The 10701-nt window shown below is 47.5% G+C and overlaps 1 protein-coding gene across 1 annotated transcript in view; it reads left to right on the forward strand.

Moving 5' to 3' along the window:
• Positions 1-10415, forward strand: part of LOC101945790 (ceramide synthase 4-like) — a 42492-nt gene extending 32077 nt beyond the window's left edge. Inside the window, exons 9-10 of the mRNA XM_005309304.4 lie at positions 2102-2255; positions 8475-10415. Of these exons, the coding sequence (XP_005309361.4) occupies positions 2102-2255; positions 8475-8681 (361 nt within the window). The 3' untranslated portion in view covers positions 8682-10415. The remainder of the gene's footprint in view (positions 1-2101; positions 2256-8474) is intronic.
• The last annotated feature ends 286 nt before the right edge of the window (positions 10416-10701 follow it).

A 10701-nucleotide genomic window follows, 5' to 3' on the forward strand; every position in this document is an offset into this window, starting at 1 on the left:
TCTATTAATGAATCCTATATAAGCCTCTCCATCATCTTGCCCAGGATTGATGTCTGTCTGATAGGCTTATCATTACCCAGGTCATCCCATTTACTCTCGTTAAATTTTGGCACAACATTAGGTTTCTTCCAGTCTCTGGAACTTCTCCAGTGTTCCAAAACTTACTGAAAATCAACATTAATGGTCCAATAAGCTCCTCAGCCAGCTCTTATAAAATTCTTGGATAGAAGTTATCCAACTAAAAAATGTCTAAGTTTAGTAGCTGCTGTTTAATATCCTCCTGTGTTACTGCTGAAATTGAAAGTTTTCACCATCATCGTATGACATGACTACACCATTTTCCCCCCAAATACAGAGCAGGAATATTTATTGAACACTTCTGACTTTCTCCATTATTACTGACATGTTGGAGTCCCAAGGTCTAGTCCCTGCTCTATCTATCTATTCAAAGTGGAACAACTTCAACAGGAGAGATTGATACAGAACCATACCTGAAACCCCAATAGCCTGGTGTTCAGGAGATGGGAGACCCAAATTACAGTCCCTGCTCCAAATAAGGCAGAGCAGATGTTTGAAAACAGATCTCCCATATCCCAGCTGAGTGCCCTAATCACTGGGCTGTTGGCTATAAGGGGGGTAGGGGTAACAGTCTCTCTCTTTTTGTGGCTTTTGGAGAGAGAGAACTGACCGGGTTTAGGTGCCTAATTCCAGGAGAAGGTTCATGGTTGTGGGCCTCAAGCAAAGCTCCTCCCTCCAGCCTAGAGTAGAGTTAGGCACCTAATTACCTTTACGGGTGGGATTTAGGTCACACCCCTCCTGGCTAATTTAGGTAGATCCCCATTCAGCTTGCTGACTTCTGTGTCCCCTTTTCTTAGGTGCCTAACTCTCCTCGTACCTTGTATAGGGAGCCTGGGTGCCCGGCTTGGGGCTGATGGTGCCACTGGGTACCTAACACTAAGGTGTTTCAGCACCTATGTCCTATTGGGGAACTAGCCCTAAGTGACCACCAGAAAATCAATGTTCAGGAAGGGTTAGCAATCTTGTCCCATTAAAATTAAACAAGTAAAACACACATCCAGTGTCTCTGGACACTTCCTGTAATTGTCTCACCATCTGGGTTTGTTGCTATAGCAATTTCCTAACCTTACTAAGAGCCTTGAAAACTCCTAATTATTTCTTTTGGCTTAAACTCCCAGTGTGATGCTGTGAGTAAGAGGGCTAATGTGCTGTTTGAATGTATGAATAGGAATTTCAGGGAGTAGGGAGGTGGTATTGCTTCTGCATACAATATTGATGAGACCATTCCTGGAATATTCTATCCAGTTCTGGTGTCCTCACTTCAAAAAGATGTTGAAGAATTTGAAAGAGTTCAGAAAAGAGTCACAAGAACGATTCAAGGTCTGGAAAATCTGCCTTACAGTAAGAGATTTAAGAAGCTCAATCTATTTATCTTATCAAGGACGAAATTAAGAGGTGACTTGAGCATAGTCTACAATTGCCAACATGGGGAAAAGATTTCTGATGGCAGAGGGCTCTTAAATCTCACAGATCAAAGTGTAATAATATCCAGTGGCTGGAAGTTGAAGGTAGACAAATTCAAACTGGAAATAAGGTGCCAGTATTTAAGTGATGATAATTAACCATTGGAACAAGTTGTCTAGAGAGTTGATAAATTTTTCATTACTGAAAGTCTTTATCTCAAGATTGGAGGGCTTTCTGAGGTGCACACGTCAGTTATGGATGTGATACAGGATTTACTGAGTGAGGTTCTATGGCCTTCCTATGCACTAGATGATCATAATGGTCCCTTTTGGCAGTAAAATCTATGAAATGCATCAATTTATATCAGACTTTGTATCTTCAACTTTTGTTTATTTTATAAATAGTTTCATATATCAGGGTGACCTAATTGTTTGTTACCTTTCATTTGCTTTGGACAATTTAAGACATTCATCCAGTGTAAAGGCCACAACTGGCACAACAGAACTGACCAGAACTTCCACCCAGACCTGGAACTGAACACTCTGCGGTTGGCGTCTTGCTATTGCTGCTTAGATCTCATACCTGTTCTTGACTGAGTTTGTCTCTTGCTATATTGCAGGGTGCTGTATACTTCACTCTATATTTCCATGGAGTTCCTCCAGCCCTTCTTCGGATACTATTTCATGAATGCTCTCCTGATGGTTTTGCAGCTGCTGCACATCTTCTGGGCCAGCCTAGTCATTCACATGCTCTACAAATTCATCAATGGCACGGTATAGCCATTGCCTGTACAACCTTAATTCAGTCCCCTTATTGTATGCATTATGCTATGGTACAGTCTGTAGTTATGGGATCACGTACTACTTTTTCCATAAGATCCCCAGCTGCATTCAGTGTACAGAATGGATGTTGCTCAAGGCATGAATCAAGTCTGCGTAGAGAAGAAAACTTTTGTCTGTGGGAGCCCCGCTTTTCACAGGTGGTCACTAATTGTATGGTCCCTATTTTTCAGGTGTCTAGCTTGAGACCCTGGGGTCTGACTTACAGACATGAGCACTCACAGCTGCAGCTGATGTCCATGGCACAGATTAAGTGCAATATAACTCTGGAAAATCAGGTCCTAAGCATCTCAAATCAGGCACCCAAAATTAGTGGATATTTTTTACCTTAATCTCTGTGTGTCTCAAGTTCCCATCTGTAACCTGGGGGTCATATTCCCTTCATCGCACAGGGGAGCTGTGAATGTTGGTGAAGCACTCCGATATTTTAGTGAGGAGTGCTATGGAAAATCCCTGAGGAAATGAATAATTCTGTCTTCGAAGCATGGTTTGCCAAGGGTGCAGTAATTAAAGCCTGGGGCTACACATTGAACAATGAGGAGAAAACAAGATATCAAAGAGCTGCTCACTAAGTGACACTGTCCATCCTGTGCACTGGGCCCAGCTTCCAGCTGGCCACCACTGCTGGAGCTGGAGGAGGGTGCCTGGCTGCTCTGCTCCGCTGCTTTTCTGGGGGAGGTGTGGTGTGGCTGTGGCTGTCGCTCACCCCCCACCTGCTTCCATTCTGCCAGCAGCAGCAGCAGCTTTCTTGTCTTGTTCCCTAGCTCCAGCGTGGGAGGAGGCCTGTCCGCGGCAGTGTTGCCCCTTCCCGTTGTAGGTTCGCTTTGCCTTGGTTGATGTTCTCCCTTCCCCTCTTGTGTGTGTTTGGTCTGTTTGTCCCACCCATATTCCCCCTTTTCTCCTCCTGCCTTTCCCTTCCCTTTTGTTGGGAAGACGGCTTCCTTGTGCTCCCCTTCCCTTCCCTGTTCAGCTTCCTCAGCCCCTGCCCAGGGAGCCCTTTTCCCTCGGGGGGGCGGGGGGAACAGGTTTCCCCCTGCTCCCCCTTCCCTGCTTCTCAATCCCTTCCCTTCCCCCTCCCCCGCCCGAGGTGCAGGGGTGCACCAGTAAAGCCACTGTAACCATGATATCTGGGCCAGCCCTTCCCCAGAGCCTCCCTCTCAGCCCACCCAGGTGCCTGGGGTGGCCTCCCCATTGCACCCAGACAAGCATTATGGCCAGTGTGCACAGGCTTGAAGTGGGAGATGGCAATGGCAGGAGATGGAGAGTGCCCCCTTGGGAGGGAAGATGGAGACCCAGAGGTGCTGCCATTGGCCCCCGCTGGCAAATGCCATCTTGCTTGCTGACTTGATAGTGTTGCTTGGGAGATGGTCTGGGAGGGGGGCAGGAAGAGGGGGGACAAGCGCAGCATTAAGGGGAAGCACCAGGCTGGGGGGCAGCTGCTGCTTTCAGATTTGGGGGAGGCCTCCCCTTCACCATTCTCGGGGGGATGCTGCTGTTTCTGCTACACCCCATTTAGTGTCCCCAGGAAAGTTCACTGGGTGGAACTGGCTGAGGAGGTGGTTTGGGGGGGGGATGTTGTTGCTGCTGTTCCCCCCATTAAAGGAGCCCATTGTGGAGGAAGTTGCCAGTGGGTTCCCTTGTTATCAACATCAGTCCCCCCAGTTGGTGCCGAGCTTGAGATTTCTTCCTTGGTTGCCAGTGGGGTGGATTTTGTGACTGGGAGCCTTCCAGAAAACTTGGGGGAGATCTGGAACCTGGGTCTGACACCAGCTGACCTAGACAGGGATGACCATCTTCCCCCAGATCCCAATCTTGGTGCCAAGCATATTTTGATGCCCCCATTCTCCTTCTGCTCTTGACCCCAGCCCCACTTCAGAGGTGCCCCTTGGTCCTGGTCCTGGCAACCTCCTCTTCCTGAGCCAGTTAGAGCATGACTTTCTCCGCTACCTCCGAAGGCTGTGATATGACCGGCAGCTCTTTTATCTCCATCTGAGAGCTCTCCCTCAAAACCTCTCTGAGTTCATAGAATCATAGAAGATTAGGGTTGGAAGAGACCTCAGGAGGTTATCTAGTCCAACCCCCTGCTCAAAGCAGGACCAACCCCAGCTAAATCATCCCAGCCAGGGCTTTGTCAAGCCTGACCTTAAAAACCTCTAAGGATGACAATTCCACCACCTTCCTAGGGAACCCATTCCAGTGCTTCACCACGCTCCTAGTGAAATTGTTTTTCCTAGTATCCAATCTAGATCTCCCCCACAGCAACTTGAGACCATTGCTCCTTGTTCTGTCATCTGCCACCACTGAGAACAGCTGAGCTCCATCCTCTTTGGAACCCCCTTTCGGGTAGTTGAAGGCTGCTATCAAATCCCCCCTCACTCTTCTCTTCTGCAGACTAAACAAGCCCAGTTCCCTCAGCCTCTCCTCATAAGTCATGTGCTCCAGACCCCTAATCATTTTTGTTGTCCGCCGCTGGACTCGCTCCAATTTGTCCACATCCTTTCTGTAGTGGTAGGCCCAAAACTGATGCAATACTCCAGATGTGGCCTCACCAGTGCTGAATAGAGGGGAATAATCACTTCCCTCGATCTGCTCCTACTAATGCAGCCCAATATGTCATTAGCCTTCTTGGCAACAAGGGCACACTGTTGCCGGTTTTTGCCAGGACCTTCTCAGGATCTGGAAGTTGGTCTCCAAAGCCAAGTCTATTGTGGCCACCGAGGGTTTAGAGCTCCTTGCTGAACCCCTGTTCCACAATCCATATCTTGAGGCACAGGTGGTGGAGGTCCCCTTGTTGTGCTGGAGGTTGGTCCTGGCAGGTGTTTCCAAAACTGGAGATCTTCTGGACTACAGGACAGAGTGGACCCTGGTATGCTCACCCAGCATATGGGATTGCCCATCCCGCATGTCCTCTGCCATGTGCTGCGGAAGGAAAAGGCTGCCCTGCCTTCTGCCTCTGTAGCTTTCTTCAATGAGTCCTGCAGCAGGGTGTTCCCCGTCCTCCCATCTCCCAAGGCCTGCCAGAGCTTGATGTTGGGCCCCTGCCCTGCGAGCCCTCTCCCGGCTGCTTTTGAGCTGGCTTGGACTTTCAGAAAGCCTTTAACAAGGTCTCTCACCAAAGGCTCTTAAGCATAAGAGGGAAAGTCCTCTCATGTATCAGAAACGGTTAAAAGATAGGAAACAAAGGGTAGGAATAAATGGTCAGTTTTCAGAATGGAGAGAGGTAAATAGTAGTGTCCCCCAGGGGTCTGTACTGGAACAAGTGCTCTTCAGCATATTCATAAATGACCTGGAAAAAGGGGTAAACAGTGAGGTGGCAAAGTTTGCAGATGATACAAATTACTCAACGTAGTTAAGTCCAAAGCAGACTAGGGCTAGGTCTACACTACCCGCCTGAATCGGCGGGTAGAAATCGATCTCTCGGGGATCGAATTATCGCGTCTCCTCGGGATGCGACAATCAATCCCCGAATCGACGCTCTTACTCCACCAGCGGAGGTGGGAGCCACGGAGGTCGATTTTGCCGCCGTCCTCACAGCTGGGTAAGTCGGCTCCGATAGGTCGAATTCAGCTACGCTATTCGCGTAGCTGAATTTGTGTATCTTAAATCGACCCCCACCCCCGTAGTGAAGACCTGCCCTATGAGGAGTTACAAAGGGATCTGATCAAACTGGTGGCTGGGCAACAAAATATCAGATGAAATTCAATATTGATAAATGTAAAGTAATGCACATTGGAAAACCTAATCCTGACTATACATACCAAACAATGGGGTCTAAATTTGCTGTTACCACTCAAGACAGATCTTGGCGACAACATGGATAGTTCTCTGCTAACATTTGCTCAATGTGCAGTAGCAGTCAAAAAAGCTAAGAGAATATTAGGAGCCATTAGAAAAGGGATAGAAAATAAGACAGAAAATATCATAGTGCCACTATATAAATACGCCCACACCTTGAATACTGCATGCAATTGAGGTTGCCCCAGCTCAAAAATAGATGTATTAGAATCAGAAAAAGTAAAGAGAAGGGCAACACAAATGATTACGGTTATGGAACAGCTTTTCTACAGGGATATATTTAAAAGACTGGGACTGTTCATCTTAGAAAGAGCCAATTAACAGGGGATAAAATCATGAATAGTGTGAAGAAAGTTGACAAGGAAGTGTTATTTACCCTTTCAGATAACACGACAACCAGGGATCACCCAATAAGAACATAAGAACGGCCATACTGGGTCAGACCAAAGGTCCATCTAGCCCAGTATCCTGTCGTCTGACAATGGCCAATGCCAGGTGCCCCAGAGGGAATGAACAGAACAGGGAATCATCAAGTGATCCATCCTCTGTTGCCCATTCCCAGCTTCTGGCAAACAGATGCTAGGGGCACCATCCCTGCCCATCCCGAATAACAGCCATTGATGAACCTATCCTCCATTAATTTATCTATTTCTTTTTTGAACCCTGTTATCGTCTTGGTCTTCACAGTCTTGGCCTTCGCAACATCCTCTGGCAAAGAGTTGACTGAAATTAATAGAGTTCAAAAAAGAATTGGATCAGTTCCTGGAGGATAGGTTGGTCCATCAGTGGCTATTAGCCAAGATGGTCAGGGGCTCAACCCCATGCTCTAGGTGTCCCTAAACATCTGACTGTCCAAAGCTGGGACTGGAGGACAGGGGATGGATCATTCGATAAATTGCCCTGTTCTGTTCATCTCCTCTGGGGCACCTGGCACTAGCCACTGTCGGAAGACAGGATACTGGGCTAGAAGGACCATTGGTCTGACCCAGTATGGCCATTCTTAGGTTCTTACATTTTAACTGAAAGCAGGGAGCCTGTCTCTCCTGCGCTCTCTCAGTGATCTCTCTTCTGGGCCCAGGCAATATGGAAGAGGAAGCTGTCAGTTCAAATGGAGAGGTGATAGCCTGACCTGGGGTGGAGGGGTTGGCCAGACTGGGAAAAGGAGAATGGGGAGACTGGGTCTGGAGGCTGATGGGGGAGATGCAGATTGTGACTAGGAGTTGGGGTGAAGGAGAGACTGGAACTGGTTGGGAAAAGACCCTAGAACTGTAACCTGAGGAGGAGACTGGGAGCCAGGGGAGACTGGAACTGGCAGAGCAGGGAGACTGGGAGTCAAAGGGGAGACTGCTTGGCACTGGCTGGGGAAGTAAACAATGAGCTGGGGGGTTGTAGGGGAATTGGGAATGACTGGACAAGTAGCCTGGGACTGGTGGAAGGAGATTAAGCCTTGCAGGACAAGGAAACTGGGATGAGACTGGTACTGGCTAGATGAGGAAAAGGCACTGGGACAAGGAGGCAGGAGTGGGGAAGATCTGTGACTGGGACAGGTTTCTGGGGATGGGACAGAAGTGCTCACCCTGGAGTGGAATGGGCAGAAGCCAGGTCTCCTGTACCCAATCCAATGCTCTATCCACTGCCTCCTGAAGCCCTTATTCACACAAAATCTGCCGCAATCAATAGACTTGCCATGGAAGGACCTCGGGGTTTGGCCCAATGTGCTCCTAGTGCTAGGAAACCCTTTCGTTTGCTGAATTTCAGCCCGTTGCTACAAACTGTGCCACTTTCCTCTTCCACCCACAGACCAACACAAACAATCCTTCCCCCTCCTTGAAACGGAGGCACTGCATAGCCCAGCCAGCTGTAGAAAGCTCTTTTTTCCTTTCCTCCAGCCCCATTCAACAGGGATTTGTTACCCTTCTCTGAAGCTAGAAAGGAAATGTGCTCAGGGGCCCCAGCTGTCACAGCAGGGCAGCCCAAGCAAAACCACAGGCCAGCACAGGCCAGCATGCCTTCAGCCCCTCCTCCAGTCTAGCCCAGCTGTGAGTGTTTGGAAGGTAAATCCTCCCCACCCAGGAACTTAATGTGCTTCTTTGACCTCAAGCTGCTTCAAGCCTGTACAGCCGTTCCTGGCCTCGCCCAGGAATGTCCCTGGGTCACCCCTCGAGTGAGACAGAGGGACAGTCAGAGCCCGTTTCAAGGAGAGACTCTCCAAAGGGCAGCCCGGGAGGACACGAGAAAGGGTTTGCTAAAGCCCACGGACAGAAATGGCAGCTGGACTCGTCATCCAGCGGCTCAGCTGTTTCTTGTGCAGCTTTCCACGTATTATTGCCTCTGATTTAAAATGTCTCTCTCCTGCAGATAAAAAACGATGCAAGAAGTGACACAGAAGAAAGTGATGAGAGTGAAGAGGTGCAAGAACAGAACAACAAAGAGAAAAATGGGACCATGCATTTCAGCAACGTCACAAACAATTGCAGCCAAAGTAACAGCTACCACTCTGAAACCAGCCAAAGTAATGTGGCCCAACAACTAACTGGCAGAGCCCATCTCACTACTGGGTGCTAATGCTCCAGAACGGCTGACTGCCCCCGTCTATAACAAAGCAGCCCAGTGTCCTTAGGAACTGTCATGCTCACTGTATAGACCTGTGGGGATTAGGGTGACCAGATGTCCTGATTTTATAGGGACAGTCCCGATTTTGGGTTTTTTTTCTTATATGGGCTCCTATTACCCCCCACCCCTTCACACTTGCTGTCTGGTCACCCTAGTGGAGATACAGCCATTTGGCTAGTTAGTTTTAAGACTAGCAACTAAAAGTTGCAAATCTTTTAACCCATAAGACAATGATGCTGTCTTATTGCAGATAAGTATTTTCCACAAAACTGATACTGAGCATAACTAATGCCAGAGCTATGCTGAGGAAAGGTACCTATCTCAGGCAAATACTTCCCTTTGGAAGCAGGTCCCTTACTTAACCAATACAGCCTTCTTCCTCACCTGTGGGAGTGTGGGTTTTGGGTAGTTAGTGAAGTGTTCTTAAGCAATTCCCAATTATCGTTCATGCTTTTCTGTTTAAATTCTTCCTCCCAGCTGATTTGGCTCACAATTGTTTTCAGCTTTTTGAAACTGGCCCTTTTAAAAATATCCCATCTCCTAGAGCTGGAAGAGACCTTGAAAGGTCATCAAGTCCAGCCCCCTGCCTTCACTAGCAGGACCAAGTATTTATTTTGCCCCAGATCTCTAAGTGGCCCCCTCAAGGATTGAACTCACAACCGTGGGTGCTCAAACCACTGAGCTACTCCTCCCCCCTGGTCTGGACTTCATTATCAATGTGATCAAGTCGTGATCACTTGTACCTAAGTTACCAGTAAGTTTTAGTTCTGTGAGTAACTCCTGTTTATCTGTCATGATGAGGTCTAATATAGAATTGCCCTGGGTTGGATGCAACACTTGTTGAGTTAGGAAATTGTCATCTATAACAAAATTAGAAATTCCAAGAATGTTTTAGTCCTGGTAGCATGACCTCCATCATATATCACTCAAATTAAAGTTATTACATTATAGCTAGGTATATAAGGAGGGATCATCCTATTCCCTAGTGTGATTTGATGGTCTGTAGCAGACACCAGCTAATACCCCATCTTGAGGTTTATCTGTTAGGACATTGGTTCATAAGCAGGCTAGATCATTTTCTTCTGAGCTGTCAGTGACTCAGAAACAGGTTTTTGCCAGAATACCTCTCCCGCTCTTCCCTTGCCCACTTTATCCTTCCTAACTAGGTTACAACCATGATTTTAACATTGCCAGTCATGTGAATCATCCCAACCAGGTGACACCAACCAGATCAAATTTATGCTCATAAAAGTGATTCCAGTTCCTCTTGTTTGTTACCCAGGCTCCTACCATGGGTACATAGGGACTTAAATAATTTCTTCTCTTTGTGTTCTGTGGTTCCTTGATTAATTTTGTTCTAAACATGTCAGTTTAGTGCTAATATCTGCTCTCTGTTCACCCTCCCCTTTTGTTGGTAGTTTAACACCCTCCTGACCACTGTAGCTGGCCTGTCCCCAAGAAGATTGGTTCAGGTAGTGGCTCCACACCCTCTTCCCACAGAAGGTGGATCAATGTTCCACAAAACCAAAACCCTCCACACTGTACGACTTACCTAGCCAGCACCTCACTTCTGGGATTTTCTTCCTTCTTTTGCTCATGGGACAGGAAGCGTTTCAGAGAAGATCACTTGAACATTCTTCTGATTAAAATTACATTTTCCAGCAAATAAATTACTTGTTCTAAAAATTTTGTCCCACTCTTGTCTGAGTGTCATCGGTGCAGTGATGGAGGGAGGGGTTATGAATTTGGGAGGCAATATAAGCTGGTAGTTAAAAGTGCCCCAGGTCAGTGCATAGGGCCAGCACAGAGCTGCCTGGCTTTGTGCAGCTCCATGTGACATTTTATGAAAATTACATCATGAGTTAATGTGTATATTTTCAAATAATTTGCATATAGCCATAAGTGTCAGCTTGTAAACAAGTGTTGCTTTAGCACTGGCGAATGGAGGCTCTTGTTCACCTGCCAGGAGGCA

Source organism: Chrysemys picta, chromosome 25 (genome assembly GCF_011386835.1).
Source record: "Chrysemys picta bellii isolate R12L10 chromosome 25, ASM1138683v2, whole genome shotgun sequence".
In the NCBI taxonomy this organism is placed as follows: Eukaryota; Metazoa; Chordata; order Testudines; family Emydidae; genus Chrysemys; species Chrysemys picta.